Source organism: Malaya genurostris, chromosome 3, assembly GCF_030247185.1.
Source record: "Malaya genurostris strain Urasoe2022 chromosome 3, Malgen_1.1, whole genome shotgun sequence".
Classification (NCBI taxonomy): domain Eukaryota; kingdom Metazoa; phylum Arthropoda; class Insecta; order Diptera; family Culicidae; genus Malaya; species Malaya genurostris.
In genome coordinates, this window is record NC_080572.1 from 6,729,872 (window position 1) to 6,751,794 (window position 21,923).

At 36.0% G+C, this 21,923-nt stretch overlaps 2 protein-coding genes across 3 annotated transcripts in view; one reads left to right on the forward strand and one right to left on the reverse strand.

The window, feature by feature from the left end:
• LOC131434842 (calpain-11-like) overlaps positions 1-21,923 on the reverse strand; it is a 135,193-nt gene that overhangs the window by 2,106 nt on the left and 111,164 nt on the right. The window contains exons 6-7 of the mRNA XM_058602039.1: positions 226-366; positions 13-166 (exon numbers count right to left, since the gene is read on the reverse strand). Of these exons, the coding sequence (XP_058458022.1) occupies positions 13-166; positions 226-366 (295 nt within the window). The remainder of the gene's footprint in view (positions 1-12; positions 167-225; positions 367-21,923) is intronic.
• LOC131434844 (glycoprotein-N-acetylgalactosamine 3-beta-galactosyltransferase 1-like) lies at positions 16,698-21,066 on the forward strand. Of its 2 annotated transcripts, none has more exons than XM_058602041.1 (4): positions 16,698-17,158; positions 19,600-20,023; positions 20,086-20,312; positions 20,367-21,066. In XM_058602041.1, the coding sequence occupies exons 1-4, from the start codon at positions 17,128-17,130 to the stop codon at positions 21,017-21,019; spliced, it is 1,335 nt and encodes a 444-aa protein (XP_058458024.1). In that variant the 5' UTR covers positions 16,698-17,127; the 3' UTR covers positions 21,020-21,066. The 2 variants fall into 2 exon arrangements, with proteins under 2 accessions (XP_058458024.1, XP_058458025.1); XM_058602042.1 differs by lacking the exon at positions 16,698-17,158 and adding an exon at positions 17,197-17,340.

The window sequence follows — 21,923 nt, forward strand, 5'->3', positions numbered from 1 at the left end:
TACGCTACATACCACTCCACTAATTGCTATTAATAAAGTTGATCTTGGTACGGCTCCTCCCAGTAGTGGTCCACTTGGTGGAACACTTTGGACGACTGCTCCGGTAAGATCCTGCAAAGCTCGACCCACAGTTCCGAACTTAAGAAATGCATATCCTCCGTATAATCTATAAGAAACCAAATATTTAGCTTTTTGAGATAGTATAAAACTCGAATGGCATGTTACTTGGCATAAGCTTTCTCCAGCAGTGCTGCCCAGAATATGTCCGGCTGGGAGCAGTGCATATGAGCTGGTCGGTCCCCTCGTGTTGGTAATCGGTCATCCACTCGAACTTCGATCCACTTTCCCCATTGCCAGAATCGAAATCTGTGCAAATAGTCAAATAGAAAAATATATGTATAAGACGTATGTGAATAATGCGACAAATGAACCTTCGGCTTAAGTGACTTCATAAAAATTAACTCAAAGGTTCCTCCTAAAAATACGAGTTTTTTTTTAATTTAACTGAATGGTTCAAGCAATACTTCAAAATAATACACAGATAATTGTACAAATAAAAGTACATATATTAAACATAATAAAGAATATTTTTCTTTTTATTTTTTCAATATTAATTATTTTATGTCTTTTATTTATACCTGGCTTTAACATTTTGGTCGTTCGCCGGGTGTTTCAATTTGTTGGTGGGTGTTATCATTTCTTGGAAACCAATCATCGGAAAGCAAAACAGTTTCATATTTTTTATCGAATTGGCTATGGTCGGAACTAGAAAGGAAAATTTCCACCGAGAAAAATAAAAAAACGGCCGTTTCACGATTTTCTACCTTTATTGTCCTTTTTTTTTGTTAATAGCTTCTTAAAAAAACAATGAATATTTTTGGTTGTAGTTCCAACCATAAAGAGACATCTAACACATGGATCAATAAGTCCCAAGACTAACAATGGAAACAACATTTTTTTTGCAATTTTTTTTATTCATCAACATAATCACCTTTTAGGGTGATACAATGGTTCCAACGTTTTTCCAATTTTTCAATACCATGTTTATAAAAAAAATTATCTTTCGCTTCGAAATAAGCTTCAGTTTCAGCGATGACCTCCTCATTTGAGCCAGATCTTTTTCCCTGGAGCATTTTTTTAAGATCAGCAAAGAGCCAGTAGTCACTGGGGGCTAAATCTGGCGAGTATGGGGGGTGGGGAAGCAGATCAAAGCCCAATTCGTTCAATTTCGCCATTGTTTTCATCGACTTGTGGCAGGGTGCATTGTCTTGATGAAAAAGGATTTTTTTCTCTGCATGTGCGGTCGTTTTTTTGCGATTTCCTCCTTCAAACGCACCAGTAAGTCAATATAATAATCACTGTTGATCGATTTACCTTTTTCGAGGTAGTCAATGAAAATCACGCCATGCGTATCCCAAAAAACTGACGCCATGACTTTGCCAGCTGACTGCTGCGTTTTCGGACGCTTCGGACGGCTTTCGCCAGCTGTGCGCCACTCAGATGACTGCTGCTTCGACTCTGGAGTGTAGTGATGTATCCATGTTTCGTCCATGGTCACGTAACGACGCAAGAAATCTTCTTTGTTGCGAGTAAATAGAGATAAACTGCTTTCTGAATCATCGATTCGTTGCTGTTTTTGTTCCATCGAAAGCAATCGCGGCACCCACTTGGAAAAAACCTTTTTCATGTTCAATTTTTCATGAAGGATAGTAAATACACTTCCATATGCTATCTGTGTTATCTCAGCAATCTCACGGAGCTTCACTTTACGATCTTTCATTATAATTTTTGTCACTTCGCTCACATTTTCCGGTGTAACGGCTTCCACAGGTCTAGCCGAGCGTTCCGCGTCATTTGTGTCGGTAGGACCACGTTTAAACTAGGCGAACCACAGACAAATCGTTGCTTTTGATGGATAAGAGTCCGAATAACATATTTCAATCCATTGTTTCGCTTGCACGGTGTTTTTACCCATTAAAAAACAATGTTTTATCAAAACACGAAACTCGTTTTTTTTTTCATTTTTTAAAAAAACTACCAAACGACTTTACTCCAACCTCGATAACTCAGCTGTTTCTGGTCGGATCGACTTAAAATTTTGACCCGTTTCAAGCGAAGGTTAGTACTCTAGAAAGACGTGGTTACTGGTTTACTACGAGCGCCATCTCTGCTTTAGTTTCGAGACTTATTGATCCATGTGTTAACGAACAAAATACCTTTTGATTCATGTTGATACTTGCAATAGGTTTGGAATGCGAGTGACACTCAGTTGAAAAAACGTGGTTTCGAGAAAAAGTCGATGTTTTCATACGCGACTAATCGTGCCTAGGTGCGCACCGTCTCTTCATTTTTCTACCAACTTCACAGTCACATGTACCCTTGGGACTATAATTTTACGAAATTTTTTTGATGTGGAACACATCTTTATTTTCTATATAGGGGTGCAAATCAGAAACTCAAGAAAAACTACACGTAGAAATGTGGTCAGGTTTTAAACACTTACAGCTCAGTCTATTTTGTATCAATTATGATAATTATTTCATCATTTGATAGGAAATATCTCTACGTTTCGATTTGAATATATCAAGCCACGTATTTTCAATTATACATGATTGAAATTTTGATTAGTAGCGAGCAGTGTCTTATTTGGCTGCTAAAAATCTTTGGCATACTGGATTTCCCTGCCATAGACTACGGTTTTGAAGGAGTAAGCGATGTATTAAAGAGAGAGCATCGCTCTGATTGGTCAATCGATGCAAAAGCGAAGCTGCTGGAAGCACGCGAATCTATAAATAGAAGCGAAATTAAAGCTAACGTTTCAGTCCTTCTCGTAGCAAGCTAGAGGTAGGTTGCTGCTAGACAGCAAGAGAAAAACGCCATAAAACGATTTGAAGCTTTAAAAGCTCGCTGTGCGTATTACATTTCTCTCCATGCTCTCTCGTAAATGTGTAAAAAGACTCACGATGTGGCCGGGTGGCCAAGAAAGTTTTGATATTTTCGGTTACAAGTTTGATTACATCACATAAAATCCAATAAAGCTACCGCTTGTTTGGCAGCCTTGCTGAGCCGATTTTATTCCTCTCTCATGTTTCGTTACGTTACCAGGGAACTTTCCCTTCACTTTTATCGCGACAACATATAGGGTAAGGGCTCCCTATTTCATCTCATTTGTAAGGACGTCGCCTTCAAACCCCGATTTAACCACTAAAATCACTGTAACTATTTCATATTACTGCTTCATTCGCCTTGCTCCACGTTGAAAATTGATTCACATTTCTTGAAAATTGAACTGATATTTATAAAACAGCTAAAAACACTAATGATGTTTTCACTACTCTGCTCCTAATTTCATCTCAATGGATTTTTATCCATCCCATCGTTGATCTTTTATTCATCCTATAAATTAGCAATGGCGACAGCAAATCAAAACAAAATATTCCACTATTACACTCTCACCCGCATTCGCATGGCTGCCAGATGGCTGACTAAACGCTATGGCTTGCAGACATTCTGGTGACCGACTGCCTTACCGCTGCCAGATATACAACTCAAACGATACAACCGTACCCACCAGGATTTTTCCACATTATTATTATTGGTAAAAAAATTTACTCGTTGAATTATCTAATTAATGGGGCAATGACTTACGGAGATCTAAAGAACTATCTTTTAACATCATTTTATTAGTGAAAACAGATAGAACAGATATAGACTTTCTATGCAAAGTAATACATATTTTCTATGAAAATACCTGGCATCTCTGTGCACAGCCGATAAAATACACACACACTTCACAGCGTTATGTTGGCGTATAGCGGAATGAAACCAGTGCTACTAGATTTGCCACAATGGTTATTTCATTAGTATTTAACACGCTCTTTCTGGTAATATTCGAAGCAAAAACAGTTTTATTTAAATATTAATATCAATAATATAATTAAACTAATGTCACGGATACCAGAAACATACTTTTTGATAATAATTTGAAGAAGAAAAACAATTTATTTTTTGTAACAATATGAGATAACTTGGCAACTTTGCGAAACCAAATGAGATGAAAACAAAGCGCAATCAAGTGAACTAAGTGAAAAACTTTCATCTCATATTTTTAAAGAATTTTATTGTTTGTCGGGTAATTTTTGAAGTTTTAAATCGTTAATTAAACAAGTGGCAAGTGAACATGACTAATTATGAAGTCATCCAGCATTCAATGGTAGTGTAATTGTGCGAAAAAGTGATCATGTTTTGAGACGAATCGATTAGTAGATAATCAGAAACATGACGAACTGTAAATCTTGAGACGAAAATGTGTCCTAAATTGAAAAGTGAGTTTATTTTAAATGAAAAAAACGATACACGAAGAACTTAAAACCATTTCAATAGGAAAGTGTGACAATAGCTGTTATAATCATTTTAAAACATTTCACAGTTTGGTACAGGTAGGTTGTAGAATATTATTCATGTTCAAAGTAATGAGGTGAAGGGATGAGATGGGAATAGGAGCTCAGATGAAATAAGGAGCCGTTGCCCTATGTTTTTATGCACTAATCGCATCTAAATGAAATTATCTAGACATTGTCAGGATAGATTTTTGATCCATGGTTTGAAGGCGAGATATTCAGTGAACAATTTGAAAGATGGCGTTTTCAGCTATGCAATTCTTCCTTCAGAAAAAAGACTTTCCCGACCGCTAAAGTCAAACAATCATTCTGAAATTTTCACAGAATAATCTAAACTAATCTTCTACGAGATTGTCAGTTGGGTTTTTTTATATTCGTCACCGTTTCTGAGAAAATCAGATTTGAAGCGTGAAAATAGCCCTTTAAAACGCCCTAAATCACAATTCGGAATTCCATGTTATGTCGTTTCCCCATGAGAAATTGACAAACCCCTGGATAAATTTTGAATGCTTAAGATTAATTTCTAATTTATATTAGATGATCTCGATTGATAATGAGAAATAGTTTATCGCTTCAACCGAAATCGCAGAATGGTAGAGAAACTTAACACTATAAAAATAACTGCTTGCATAAAAAACTTGAACACAAGCTTGGCGAAGAGAGGCTTAATGATCGAAATCGCAAGTATGTACAAAGCTATAATTGCATACATTTGGGATAATGGTGTAATTTCGTCGGTTATAAAACTAATGCAAATCAAGACAAATGATGTTCGGTGTTGGTTCGGATTAATTGAACTTTTTGATTGTAGATCAAATTTTGGTTGCCTTGTTCCACATCAATGGCTCGAACAACCCCATGGGGCTGATCCTTGTAGTTTTATTTTAGATTTTTTAAATTGTTTGGAGGCGTCTGGCCTTAAGAATACATGGTTTGAAGAAACAGCAAACATAATTTCAAAACATAATTTTTTTACATGTACGTGTAAGAACGGGATAATTATTTCAATGAATATTTTAACATTTCAACAGCTTATTTTGATCAGGATTGAAATCTTTAGCCGTAATGAACAGAACAGTATCATCAGCAAACAAATTTATATCACAGAAACGTAAGACTCGCTTCATATCATTAATATACATAATAAATAGAATAGGACCTAACACACTTCCCTGAGGCACACCAAGTGAATTGCCGGGGGAACTAGACACTACATCGTTGAAAAAAGTCTTTTGAGATCTACCACATAAATAGTTTTCAAACCATTCATGTGCCATTCCCCCGATGCCAAAACGCCGCAATGTCTGCAACAATAAAGGTCTTGAAATTGTTTCAAAGGTTCTTTTCAGATCCAAGAACACAGCAAAAAATATTCTCTTTGGCTTCGATTTTCTCCTTCCATTTTGCCAATACTAGGTTCAAAGCGGTTTCACAAGAGTGACCCTTAACGGTATCCCGATTGTTCCGGTATTAGCAAACTGTTGAATATATCCTTTGAGTACTTTAATCATCATTCTCATTTTTATATCAATCCACTTTACGCGAACGAATGCTGAAAAAAACATGAAATACGTACGAAAAGTACAATATTTTCATTCCGTCGCCATCTTGAATTTCTTCACCAGCATCGTTTGCCAGCATGAAATTCAGAATGGTCAAAAACATTATGCAGGTAACGTACTGGAGTCAGTATACTGGCACCAGCATGCTGGCAATCAGCAGAAGTGTAAACGGGGCATTAGTGTTGTGAATCAGAAATCATTGACAGTGCTTTGTTTACACTTCAACAGAGTGCAACTGGTGCAAATTTGATCAATTTTGAATCATCGGACTCTATCAAGATGGACTCTGCTGTAACTTTTAGGCGTACCAATTTACTTTTGGTCAAACTTTTGTTATCGGTATAAATTCGAGCGGCAATTATTTGTAACATTGACAACAAGTTCAAAATGAACAACAGAAGTAAATATTTAGGTCACATTTTTTTATCTCCAGAATTAAAAAAATATTACCTAATCCACCTAGATGAGATGACAGCTTTCGCTGGTCATTGAAATTCTCCTATTGTTAAATTTTTCTATTGACACTAATGTCGTTTTTGATTGAATGAACTGCGCGAAACTGTGTTGGATTTGCACTTAGCAAGGGGGGGGGGGGTTTGAAAAAAAAATATAAAAACCAGGTTCGAAACTGACTCGATTTTCAGTTCAACAACAAGGTTCGAAACTAGCTTCAAACAAACGGTTTGACAGCAGATAGGGTGGAAACAAGGTTTAGGTTTGAGATCAAGCGAACACGACATAAATCAGATATAGGTAGATCCATGGACGTCCAGATTAATTCAGTTAATTCTCAAAAGTGAGCATTTACGCTTATGTCGCTTATATTCGTTAACATTTCCGGAAGCAAAAGTATCAGCGATAATACATTTGAACTTGGTCATTAATTTCTTTGCAGCTTTTAAACAAGATCAAGTAAATCGAAATCATTTAGGCCATTTTTGGAAAAATTAAGGGGTAGAAAAGAGTTGAATTATTCGGTTATAATTCCGAAAGTGGAAGGGTTCGTTATGAGAAATAATTCCAAATGAAGCTAAAACTTACGATATCGGCTCATGCATCATCGAAAGAATTGAGTGAATAAAAGAAAGTACAACCTGTTGGACAGAAAAAAATATAGTTTGTCAGTTACGTTACGTAGAGTATTAAATTTCCGAAACCGAAAGTGCCTACCAATTTTCAATCAAACTTGATCAATTACATAATAGTAGCTTTTAAACGATCCAAGGATTGTTCTCGAGGAAACTGAGCGGATAAAAAAACGTGTAATCTGTCGGATACGTCACCTGTGATAGCGCGGGACTCCACCATATGCCATTCGAACTTAAACAATGATCCAATAGTAGTTTCCAACCAAACTTAGAATTATCGCAATCGGCTTCGCAGTCGCAATCTACGGCTGAAAATTAGGCCGATAGAACAAAATTTTGTTTGTCGAATTATAACTCCGTAAGGGAAGTTTTCGCCGTTTGCACTTAGAACTCGATCAATGACCCAACAATTGCTTTCAAACGAATCTAAGACTTAATGGGCGAATTTCGCGCTAAATGGCACTCAAAGTTGGCAGCAACCTCTTAGATTTTAAAGAAACTTGCTGTACTTTGTAACAAAAAAATACTTTACATACGGTGTTTTTTAAAAAGTGATCTAGACAGTCTTCTGAAAAGGCAAAAGCTACTTTTACCCATTTTTTTTCAAATGGCTGTAGTCGAAAAATGACAAATCGTACAAAAATGTGTGGCTTTTACAAAATTAGTCAAGTTTTAAATAAAACATATTGAATAAAATCCTAATCGACTCCTACTCTGCACAAATCGATTTTGAAAATTTAAAGTCAAAACATTTTTGATTTGGATGAAATTTTGTCATAAATTGGGCACATTTAAGGAAGTTTAATTACATAAACTCTTTTCAATGGAATTCTTGAAATAATAAAAATATGCTTGGTTGCCATATTAGACAATATCTTCTCACAAACTGAGTTTCATTGTATTCTGAAATAATAGTGATTTTCATTGGTTTAGTTTTCGATAAAATTACACTGAAAAAAATCAGGTTGGACAATTTGAATTCTCTACTGTAGGTAGGAAACATAATCACCTATCTTGTAATAAAATCCAAATCAAAAATGTTTTGTTTTTTACAAATCGACTTTAAATTTTTTAAATCGATTTTTCAGTGTTGGAGTCGATTAGTATTTTTTCCATGATATTATTCTAAAACTTTTCTTATTTTGTGCAAATCATTCATACAACACATTTTTTTGTAGGATTTGTCAGTTTTCAACTATAGTCATTTGAAAAAAGAAATGGTAAAAATAAGTTTGGCCCTATTTAAAAGAAAATCGAGATGATTTTTGGAAAAACAAAGTATGCAAAGTGATTTTTTGTGACAAAGTCTTCATACACAGCAAGTTTAATTAAATCTGAGAGGGTGTTGCCAACATTTGTTCGAGTTAGCGCGAAATTTGTAAATAAATAAACGCGTTTGCCTTAGTGCGACAAATTTTATTCCGGATAAATCCGTGGAACAATAAATTGATTATAACAAAATTAAGTTGTAACTGTGCTGTTACTGTCTACTTACTAAATTTGACAAAGAATCTATGGAAAAGACCTCTAGATAATCGCAAATGTGTCGTTTTCCAATATGAAAAAGCTCGACTACACACATCTTTGGTCATTTGTAAACATTTTATTCAGGCTGAATAGGAAAGTTATGATACATTCACGCAATCTTGACACATCCTGAAGAGCATCCGTTTCGCTCTAGTCAAGATGATAATACTTTTGATTCAGATGGGGATTTCAAAAACCAACGCGACTCAATATTTCACCAATTTGGATCAACCGGGTTCCAGCTCAACCTTCTTGCCATATCGATAGAATGAATACGCAATCACAGTGAAGTTCGATACTTCAACGAAAGATTGATTGAGTGAATGATAATTATTTAGTTACATTGAATTGTCTCAGTTATTAAAAAAAACTACAATAAATAGTTAACATTTATTGCATTTAAATTTAAATGTCTAATTTAAATGCAGTAAATGTGAACTATTTCTCGTAGCTTTTTTATTTCTTGTAGTCAATTTTATTTAAATCACTAATATAGAAATATTTGAAACTTTATCAACATTAGGCATCCGCAGCGGCAAGTAAAAGACATTTTATTTCGTGTGTGGCTTCTAGTGCGACAAAGGCATCTAAATCATCGGTTTTTTATACTGCAATTAAATACTTCGTCCTTGACTGGTCTCGCCTGTCGCGGCATCGGTAGAAACCAGCGAGAAGAGATACAGCCAAAACAAACAACGCCAAACGCGTATGAAGATGAGAGAATTCATTTGAAAATCATTATACGGCGTGTTTATGATCAAACGGTCAAGGTTGTTAGCATCAACTAGTGAAAAGGAGTACGGAATGCAACAGTGAAATAACGAGATAAAGTTTTGTTGAACAAAGTCTATAATGATCGGTAGCCAATACCTTTGATTTGAACATTTTATGTATTTAGCCAACGAAACGCCGATTTCAGCATCGATCGCATAAAGCAAACACAATGTAGCAGACAGGTGAGAGGTTATTGAAGAATTATATTAATGAAGCAATATGCTGGTATATTATAGCGAGCGTACTTGAAGGCTATGTTTTTGCAGAATTCCAAAATTAATAATGTTGAAAACACATCGAATCGCACGACAAAGAAATAAGCTTCTCTGTTTTATATTTTTAAGACCGCACCTCATCGGGTTTCAGGCTGTAGCTTAGTCAACGAATTTTGCAGTTAGTAACTATGAACTCTGGCTCAATTGCATAACACTAAGTCGTTGGCGATGATAGACTTGCAAGACAAGTTGTTCTCTTCCAGTGTCACGAAGCATGTCAAACTGCTATGACCACTGTCGATTTCATAATCACACAACTATTTCCTGGCCAACCGTCATTCAACCTAATAGCGGTGGTTGGTGGTAGTGCTGAATCTTCCTCTTGAATTTGCATATTTTACGCAATGAAACGAATCCATAGGTTATTACTTATTTCTGCTGAATAATAATCGCTTACTGGATAACATTTTCAAGTTATGCGGAAAATGGCTTAAGATGTAAATAAACAAAAAGTTTATCATTTTGTTAGACCTTGCTTGCACTAATTTTTCTTACAACCTTTGGTCAAATTTATTGATCGTTTTTCGTATCGTATTAGCTTGAAAATATTTCGTACCTCTATCATAGTGAGACAATGTATAAAACCCCTTCTTAATCCACCTAGTGGTGTGATAATGCCTTTCTCTTCCTTCAAAACAGTCTCATGAAAATATTTTTTATCTTTTTATTAAATAATTTCTTATACTAATTTGCTCATTATCTACACCAATTGATTCAGATTGATTCGAGTAGTTCACAAAAGCATGATTCAATGTTTATGTGACCTTGTCAGCATCATTTTTCCAATAAAGCGCTTGACATTTGCGTTGCCTGTTTGTATGAGAAGAGTGATGCTAATCTCAAAAACCCAAAAAAAAAACAATCCTCCCAGAAAGTCAATTTTTTCAAACTTTTTTCGAGGTGCTTAAATTTTTGAGCACTAGCCTTTTACGATATTAGAGGTGATCCCAAAATATTGGCACTCTTATATACTTGATCAATAGCCCGACAGTAGCTTTCAAACGAACCTAAGTTTGTTAAGATCGGTTCAGCCATATCTTCGAAAAGTGCACACACACGTACACACACATACATTTACCGATCTCGTCGAACTAAGTCGAATGGTATATACCCTAGTAGCAAACGATGCTCTAGTACTGAATTTATTAACTCTTCTCGCAACGATTATGTGATTGGAGAAGCGTAGCGTATTCTTGTATGATGTGCAACAAGTTTCTTGTTTCATATGTTTCACAACAGTAATATTTGTTAAGTTATAAAACGGGATGTGTAACTTAATCCATTCAGGTTTTTGAATTGGTTTCACAAGCAGTAATATGAATGAATTTTACATGCCTTACAAAAACGTGTTGAATCCATTGTCGAACATATCTAACAAAAATAACCGATATGAAGAAATTATAATAAGTTTTAATTGTTACTTGGGTAACACTGTGGGTCTCCGAGGCTCTGTTCGAAAGTCGGTTTTTCCAGCAATTCTAATACCTTTCTGTAAAAGGCAAAAATCTATTATTATTTTCTGCTCGACCATATTTAATATGTTACATTGATAAAATATGAATATTGCGATCATGTATAAAAAGAGCATTCTGGCTTTCTAGTAATAAATACTTCAAACAATTTGAGAAAACAACAACAAATACTAAATAATAAAAGTGTGACTTGATGTGTTGAGATCAAGATATACGGGGTGTGCTGGATAAGTTTTGCGGTAAACAATTAAAGACAAAGGATTGTTATCGAAGAGGATTTTATTGTTTTCCAATTTTCTATGAAAATCAATTCACTTTTGCATGCAATCGAAATTCAAAATTTTTCCGAAGAAGGTTCTGAACACATCAGCCGCTAGCTACATAAGCAAAATGCGCATAACATTAAAAAAATCGCATAAAAAACTTGAGAAAAAAGTTTTATGTCGCCAGATGTTTTAAGACCTCATGAAACGTCGAGATCTGGTGTTAATTCGATGGAAAATATCGACTTTTGGACTTGATTTCCGAAATTGAAAATTTTATTTTAATGTCAAAATTTAAAAGGAAATGTGTGAAATGTTGAGATCGGACGCTATAACGAAAAATATTTTTTTGAAGGAAATCGAAAACCGAGAAATCTTTGAGATATCGCCAGATCTCGATGTTTCCAATACAAAACAAGAAATAATAATAATAAAGCGCATAAATAAACCGCATGAAAAGACTTGTATACCTAAACCTCCGTTTACGTAAACTTTTTTTACGTTACCTCTTTTTACGTAATTCTTTTTACGACAAAATTCCCAAATAACGTAATCTTTTTTTACGTTGAAAATACTTCGTAAAAAGAGGTTAATGCATACAAGGAAAATCGTTTCCGGCTCATTTATATTCCATGGAAATTAGTACAATATGGGTATTTTCGGAACGGGTTTGATGAATAGATGTCGAAAACCGATGTTCGAAGTGGTTCTTGATATCGAGATGGCTACTTCCGGTTTATTGATATTCCTTGAAAACCCTTACAATATGGGTATTTTCGGAACAGGATTGATAAGTAGATGTCGGAAAACGATGTTTGAGGTGGTTCTGAATTCAAAGATGGCGACTTCCGGCGTATTGATATTCCTTGAAACCCCTTACAATATGGGTATTTTCGGAGCTGGTTTAGTGCATATTGCGTAGAAAATAATGTTTGAATATTAGTGGATTGCTGATCGTATCCTATATTGTATTAATATTTTCACCAGTGTCATATGCCATTCGACTGAGTTCGTCGAGTACGCAAAATGTCTGTGTGTGTGTAGGTGTGCATGTGTATGTATCGTTTTATTACACTAAATTTTATAGGAGATGGCTGCACCGATTTTCACACTCTTAGATTCAAATGAAAGGTCTTAAGGTCTCATACAAAATGTGAAAATAAGTACACCAACTTTTTCCGGAGTTAAATAAACCGATTTTAACACACTTAGATCAGTTAAGAAAGCTCTTCAGGTCTTATACAAATTCCTGAATTTTGTTTGGATCTGACTACTGGTTCCGGAGTTATGAGTTGAATGTGCAAAAAAAATAAAATTTTTGTACTAACTTTTCTCAGAGATGGCGCGACCGATTTCCACAAACTGATTCAAATGGTCTAATAGTCCATTACAAACTTTTTCAATTTCATCTGGATCCGACTTCCAGTTCCAAAATAATAGGGTAAAGTGTGTCTAAAAAATGTGCACACCATTTTTGTTTCAAATGTTTCGCGTATGAAAGCGCGTCGCCATATGCCATTAGCGAATGTCATTACATTTGAATCTTAAGTGTGGCCATGTTGCTATGGACCGATTTGTGCATAAGAATGAATAACAGTTCAGGTATTGAAATCAGTCAACGAAAACGAAAATAACAGTTTTAACAGCAGTTCAAGATTTGAATCTATTCAAATAAATAATATTTACTACAATACTGAAAATTAAATATTAGCATTTCTTTCACCAAAAATGAACCTTAAAATATTTACACCAAAGCATTTTCATCAATTTATGTATTTGTTTGACAATTCTATTGTAAGTGTCAAGCTAATATTATGTTGAATTTGGAATAAAGTTCCTGAAGTTTCTTTGAAACAACTTTCTGCCTAATATTGACTCGTAAAATCCATTCCAAAAGTAACAATATTATAAAATATTCGACAGTAAGTCATAATTACTCAAACAACGTTTAATAAGAACTGTTCTTTAAACTCGTTCCGAAAACATTCGTGTATCTACGGGTTTCGAGAAACACCATCTTGGATTTTTAAATGCCTTTAAACATAATTTTCCGACATCTACTCATCAAACCCGTACCGAAAATACTCATATTGTAAGGGTTTTCAAGGAATATCAATAAACCCGAAGTCGCCATCTTGGTATCCAGAACCACCTCAAACATATTTTTCCGACATCTACTCATCAAACACGTTCCAAAAATACCCATATTGTAAGGGTTTTCAAGGAATATCAATAAACCGGAAGTCGCCATCTTGGTATCCAGAATCACCTTAAATATCATTTTCCGACATCTACTCATCAAACCCGTTCCGAAAATACCCATATTGTAAGGGTTTTCAAGGAGTATTAATAAACCGGAAGTCGCCATCTTGGAATTCAGAACCACCTCAAACATCGATCTCTCAACTTCATCGGGAGCACCCGCATACTCGCCGATCTACTGATGGACCGCGGGTTCGACATCGTAGCACTGCAGGAGGTGTGTTGGACAGGATCTATGACTCTGACCACTATCTGGTAATGGTGAAACTGAGCCCAAAACTCTCCGTCATCAACAATGCAAGGTACCAACTACCGCCACGGTGCAACATAGAGCGATTGAAGCAACCGGATGTCGCCTCAGCACACGCGCAGAATCTCGAGGCAGATTTGTCAGACGAGGGCGAGCTCGATGTGGCTCCCCTAGCAGACTGCTGGAGTACAGTAAAAGCAGCCATAAACAACGCAGCCGAGTGTACGGGTACGTGGAACGGAGTCGACGGAACGAATGGTTCGACGAAGAGTGCAGAGTGATTTTGGAGGAGAAGAACGCAGCGGTAATGCTTCAGCATGGAACCCGGCAGAACGTGAAACGGTACAAACTGAAGCGGAAAGAGCAGACCCGCATCTTTCAGGAGAAAAAAACGCCACCTGGAAGAACCGGAGTGCGCGGAAATGGAACTGCTGTAGCGCTCTCAAGAAACACGGAAATTCTACAAGAAGCTCAACAAATCCCGCAACGGCCCTGTGCCGCGAGCCGAAATGTGCAGGGATAAGGACGGGAGCCTCTTAACGGATGGACGTGAGGTGATTAAAAGGTGGAAGCAGCACTTCGTAGAGCACCTGAACGGCGCGGAGAACGTAGGCATGGGGGTTCAAGATGACGGGATCCAGCTCCCACATCGAGGGAAGTTAAGGATGCCATGCACCAGCTCAAAACCAACAAAGCAGCTGGTAAGGATGGCATCGCATCTGAACTCATCAAGATGGGCCCAGAAAAGTTGGCCACGTATTTGCACCGATTAATAGGCAGGGTCTGGGAAACCGAACAGCTACCGGAGGAGTGGAAGAAAGGGGTAATTTGCCCCATTCACAAGAAAAGCGACCATTTGGAATGCGAGAACTTCCGAGCGATCACCTGTTCATCGACTTCAAGGCAGCACTTGGAGTTTTCGAGCGATGCGTGCTAAGGACGATCTTCGGCGGTGTGCAGAAGAACGGCGTGTGGCGGCGAAGAATGAACCACGAGCTCACTTCACTCTACGGCGAACCCAGCATCCAGAAGGTGACCAAAGCAGGAAGGGCATGTTGCAAGAATGCCGGACAACAACTCTGCTAAGCTGGTGTTTGCCACAAATCCGTTTGGAACAGAAAGGCGGGGAGCACAGCGAGGATGGAGAGAGGCAGCCACAAACCGAGTATTGTTGATTATGTGTTATCTTAAATGTGATGTAGTGCAAATGTATAGTTTCAAAAATCTGCATACAAAATCGCTTCTCTTCTTAGGCGGACATAAAAAAGCTTCATCAATTTAATTATCTTTATAATACAAGACTTCGCCAATACACATAGATACTAACAATTTCAAAAAACCGCATAGAATAAATAAATTCGCAAAATTTTGCATAAAAAACAGATACGAACAGCATTAAATATCCGCAAAAAAACTGCATACCTTCAGAGATCCATATGAAAAAAAAGACACAAAACTTTAGAAATCCGAATAAAAAAACAGCATGTGAAATCCTCACGAAAAATACCGTCATAAAAAGGGCATGAAAATTATGCGTAGGAAATACATCAGTGTACCAGTTTTATTTTATATTGAGCCACTTTTATACATCGAGGAGTCTTGGATGTTTTAGTAAGACATAAGCCTAATTTATTACCGCTCGAATAGATTGCAACGTTTGTAATCGATTACGCCTCATCTTGATCACGCCCGGGCTGGCGCCTGTGCCTTTTTTCGATGCATTTGTCCATATCAACACTATTGTATTTTCAACTTGTATGAGACGATACTTTTTTTTTGATAATGCTAAATTTTCTACTCCACCTTACAAATATGCAACAATTTTTTTTTTCAAAACATGATTTTCATAAGAGGACAGTTCAATTGCTGTTAATTCCATGGCATATATAGTGCCCACTTTCAAGGTATAGCGGTAATATCAGCATGTCGAATCAGGTCTAAACGTGTTCAGTCATCATAGTTTAATCGGTAAATTAAGAAAACATGTCTTAGTATTGAAATATTCGACAAGTCTGATATACTGGATTTAATTCCCTAATTTCATCACAAAGAGGCATCATTCGACAAGAGAGATAATATGAAAAGAAGAGACATTAACATTAATGCTCATCTATCGACTTCGTCCGCAGAAACCATTTAATAAGTATCAAACTGGTTATACCGTTTTTAGTTATTTTGAATTAAGTTAGATTAAGTTTTAGTTATTTTGAATTAAGTTAGAGTTAGATTGAAATAATCAATCGCACAATAGAAATTACGTAATTAGTTCTTAATTCCTTCTTTTATTCGGTGGATCGGTACCACAACGACAATATCTTAGTGTCAAGGTCAATAAATGTCAGTCAAAAGCTACGAACAAATCGTCAGAAGTTCCGCGAGAATATCGTGATTTATGTAAATATAAAAAACTTAGTTAGTTTGAATATTCATATGCAAGGCTGATACATTCCTCGTTTCATAGAGTTGGGAGAAGTTTTGTCATAGCTTCTATACGCGATTGGATAAATTTAAAAAAAAAATTGACGACTCAAGTTGTTCAATGGGAGAGGTGCATCATGGGTCACAAATCTTCATAATCGGTTGCTGATCGTGTGGCTCATTCGCAATTGATTAGGCATAATGCCAACAAGGCATCAAGTTATCGTGACAACAGTTGAGTATGCTAGTGAATAATAATTATTGATTCAACGTTTCTACACAGTAACAATTATTGAAATCATATGTGAGAGAGCATACTGTCTATTAGACAGTATAGATGCAAAGAAATCACAGATTAATTCATTTTCTACTATGCTTGCAGTAGCATAATCACGTAGGTACATACTGGTTGTCATCCTAAAACCGCATTAAAGTATACACATCTTGACAAACGTCTTTGCTCCCACCTAGGAGCCGTCCGAAGCATCAAACTGTTTGGAAAGGAACTAATCTTTCCACAACATCAGCTGGGAGGATGCTCACAGTAACGTAACGAAGTCGCACTTCATTAGTGTTTCAAATTTCACTCCAGACGGGTTGTTTTGTGCCGGCGACAAAGTTTGTGGAAGTGCGCAACGTAATTTCGATGCGGGTTATCGTTATGTTTCGAGTGCTCAAGAACATAAATAATGCTCGACCGAGTGACGCGGAAGATTAGAGATTGGTTTTTATTGTTCACTTCAATGCAGGTTAACTCTTTGGAAAATATGTATATTTGAATGACAATGGAAATCAAGCGGTTTGCAGGAACAAATTGAAAACATTCGACCTACAAAATGTTTATGAAACAACTAAGCATCGTCCAAAGTGAGTTCAGTTTTAGTTTCTTTAATCAAATTGCAGTTCAGTGAACTATAATACAAAACAAAAGCAAACACATTTTAATTGATTCTTCCTGCTATGATCTTTACATTACGCGTATGTATGAACAATCTACCCAACTAGAAACAGCTATAAAATGGCAATTGATGAACAAGTTTACTTCGGAGGTAGGACTCGATCCTTTTCTTAAACTTAAGTTGGGAAAAGATAAAAGTTCATGAGATGATGACGATTCTTTCGTACTAAGACACTAATCGTACTAATTCAAGACACATCATCATACATATCAGGGGAGAGCAACCATTTTAATATATGGATCAATTTAAATTTTGAAATTTTCGGCAAGCCGCACATAGAGTGATAATTAACAAACATTTTTGATGAGTCGTGTTGCGCATCCCTGACACATATTAAGTTTTATTATATGAGTTTTCCTATATTCGCAAGAATCAAAACAGATCAAGTTAACATCATTTACAAATTCGTTAATTAACCCCAATTGGATAACAAATTGGGAGTGGTCTGGTAAAAACTTTTCACGTACTACACTGTCTGTGTCGGAAGAATTGTTGTGCGATAATTCAAATAAAAGAGATTTCTCCGTTTTTTCTCACACGACTTGATCATTCCAACGGAAGACAGCAACACAAATATAAATTCATCTTTATTGGCATCCGTAGTGTGTTGATTATTACAAAATGTGCGTTCTGTCAATATGGAAAAGGACATAAATAATCATTTCAATTGGTTACTAAATTATTAGAAAAATTAAAAGCTTTTATTGCAAATCAGATTTGTACATCTGAAGACGACGACTACTACAAAAAGCGTTTTCTAAAAGCGGAAGTGAGATATCGTCTTGTATCCTTGAAACCGCTGCTACAATAAAATCGTATCGAAAAACACAAGACCGTTGTTTTTTCAATGGCTCAACTTTTTGGAAGTAAGGAAGGTACCTGAAGTCAGCTTGCTTCACCAGTAGTAGACGTTTCATCTAGCACATCGTTGAACTCCCGGTATAAATCAATGTTTAGAAGTGTCTCTTCTTCTGAAGTATGTTATGAAGATATTCAATACCAACAATGAAGAGTGGGTGATTCCGAACATTGCATAACTTAAACTATAGCCGGCACGGTTAGAAATCCATTACCTACACGGTTAGAAACCATGATTTATGAAATGAAATTATGAAAATCATGAAATATGTCTTCTTATGGGATCATGCCTATTATTGATGATTCTATGAGTAGAATGATGAGTTATTGCTCATGATATGAAAGCATTTTGCTCATAAAATCATCAGTAATAGGTGTGATCCCATAAGAAGAAATGTTTCATGATTTTCGTAATTTCTTAATCATGGTACCGGAAATGGATTTGTATCCGTGCGGTTGTAACACAGAAATAGATAAATATTGTGGTCTATGTCCGTCAGCCATACGAAAAAACTGATACTTGCATGCTTAGAAATTGAGTTGACTAATCATTGGTTCGTTTAAACTGAGATTCGCCTACTTTTGGATTCTGTTATGTTTCATAGGAACAAAACCAGAATATTACAATTTTCAATTTGTGCGGATTTCGTAATAAAATCTATTAATTCAGTTTCTCCAAGAAAAACATATTAATTAATAATAAGTTTACAAGAAAGAAATTCTAGGTACCTTTGAATTCCACTATGAAAAATGCAATGTGCTTTAAAACCGAGTGTTCAAAGTCCTTTTCGTCTGTCCAATATATTTTTTCTCGCTATGAGAACACGAGATTTGATACTTATTCCGGATTTTCTCAAATTTTCTGTAGGATCTTTTGTTCATCCTAATATAAATTTCAATTGATAGTTCTTACTACTGAAAACTACATCCAAACAAAACTTTTTCAGTTTGGATTTGAGCAATGTGATGTGCAATATCTGAGTTGAAATTTACTGAAATTTTTTTAAAATTTTCTGTTGGTTTGGTTAATGTCGTAAGTGATTGTTTTTTCAATAATCTTAATTTTTTATCAAAGATTGTTTGAATTGTTCGCACAAATCCGTTCCGCTCAAATCCAAACTGAAAAAGTTTTGTTTGGATGTAGTTTTCAGTAGTAAGAACTATCAATTGAAATCTGTATTAGGATCGACAAAAGATCATACAGAAAATTTGAGAAAATCCGAAATATATCAAATCTCGTGTTCTCATTGCGAGAAAAAATATATTGGACAGACGAAAAGGATTTTGGAAACTCGGTTTAAAGAGCACATTGCAGAAATTGCGAAAGCTTCTAAAAAATTTGGAAAGGGTTTACCATACCATTTCAAATCGAATGCTATTGAAATCATACCATATTTATAACACATCAAAATCATACATTAAGACTTCATATGATATTTACAAATCATTTAGAAAAATATGTAAATCTACTCTATTTTATACACTTCACAGGAAAACTTCCAATTTCTCGCAAGCAACTTGCCTTTCTTTCGGGATTAACGGTGACATGTCTCTTCATGATCGTTTCTGTGCTTCAATTAGAACCAAATGAATTTCCAGACCGCTATAGAACAGGATATAGAGAAGAACATCATCTTTCGATCGATCTGTCGGATAGCGTGCGAGTTCTGTGTTGGGTCATGACAACTCCGGAGAATCACGAAAGCAAAGCTATTCATGTCAAGCAAACTTGGGGACGTCGATGCAATAAACTACTATTAATGAGTACAGTCCAGGATGTTAAACTTGAAACAATCGCACTTTCGGTGAACGAAGGGAGGCAAAGTTTATGGAATAAAACGAGAGCAGCGTTCCGATATGTTTATGAACACCACCTGAATGATTATGATTGGTTTCTGAAGGCGGATGATGATACGTGGGTAAAATGATTCCGGTGTGTTTTAATCTGTCACATTTGAAACGCTGTTTTAATTTTAGATATGTCATCGTAGAAAATCTCAGATACTTTCTTTATGCGTACTCTCCTAAATATCCAATCTACTTTGGAAGCAAATTTCGTTATCCACAATACGTTAAACAGGGATACTTTTCTGGTGGGGCTGGGTACGTTCTCAGCCAAGAAGCCTTGAAACGGTTTGTTGAACAGGGCTTACATGAGTCTGTGCACTGCCCGACGACATTTGAAACGGAGGACCTGGAAATGGGTTTGTTTTAGATTTTGTATAATCACTTTTGATATATTTTATTTTGTTTTCAAGGTCGATGCATGGAATATGTCAATGTCACGGCAGGTGATTCTCGTGATCTGTTCGGACGAAAACGTTTCCTGCCATTAGAACCTGCATTCCATCTTACGTCCAACCCATCCGATGATCCGGATTTTTGGTACAAATATTATTCGTTTTATGAACCGTTCTACGGAATCAAATGTTGTTCAGATATGGCTATAAGCTTCCATTACATACATGGCCCTCAAATGCACGTGATCGACTACCTGATCTACTCAATACATCCATATGGGTTAAACTATCACAATCCCTTTTTACCAGCAAAGAAAAGTTTGGAAGAGGCTATGATTGTGGCAGGACCATATCCGGCAGAGACTACCTCCGTTAGGACGACATCTTCAACTGAAAGCTCCACCACGAATGCTGGTGACGATAACAAAGAGAAACTCAGCACCATAATGGAAAATTTATCCGAGATTTTCTATTCCCAAGAGAGTGCATCGGATTCGCTTGATCAGATTGGCACGATTAGTAGTCTCAGCTCTATAAAAAATGATGCGAGCCCGGAACCGATAAATGTAGACAGTAATAAAATAGATGATTTCATAGATAGAGTTATAAACGATAAAAAATTTATAGACAAGCTTATTGCGAAATTGCAGCAAAAACAATCATCGAGCTGACCATATTGATATCTATTGTGTATTTAAATAAAGTTAACTCATTTAAAGGATGTCGCAATTTTCATAAAGGCCGAAATTTAAGGTGTGGTCGTATTTATATCATGTGCATTGCAGTGCAGAAAAACGAAAAGTCTGTAAAAAAAGAAAAGTTTTTCTTGATCTAAAAAAAGCTTCTGTTCGACACTCATTTCATCTAGTGATCGAGAAAATGTCTGCATTCAAACAAATCCCAATGGATAGGATTGTAGGGTATGGCGAATGAGGAAAAATCCGGATTTCTTCGTGATATGCATTGAGATCTCATCTACATTACACTTAAATATGTTATTGAAAAATCATAAATCCCGGGCATTTTTCGAACGGTGAGAAGTTTAAAACCTCTTCAATCAAAATGCAAGGTTTTGTTTTCTACACCAACAATAAACTTAATCACACACATAAATTCGACGTGAACAGTTCATAAGGTCACACCCGAAAACACAACGATTGCAATTGAAAACAGCATTTAACAATTTGATCATGCTCTCCTCGATTCATTCCGTCAGAAATTGAGATAAAACAGACGTGTTGACCTGAGAGAGGTGGCGATTAGTGCGCACTTAAGTTTGTTGAAGTATTACAAATGAAACTTTACTTTTATCAAGATCATAAACACGTTTACGGACACATAAAACCTTGTTTTTCAATATTCTCAAATGAACGATTACAATTATTATGTTGTTTAAGAGCATGAAAGTCACAAAATAATCGTGTTTTATTCCTAATAGTACGCAAGATAAGGTAATAGTGCGCTGTGGTAGACAATTGTGCGCACAATGAATTTTCCGTAGTACTCGAATACTCGAATTTTCGTAAAACTCGGAATGCTCGATGATAACTTCGTTTGGGTCGAAAAGCTGTTATG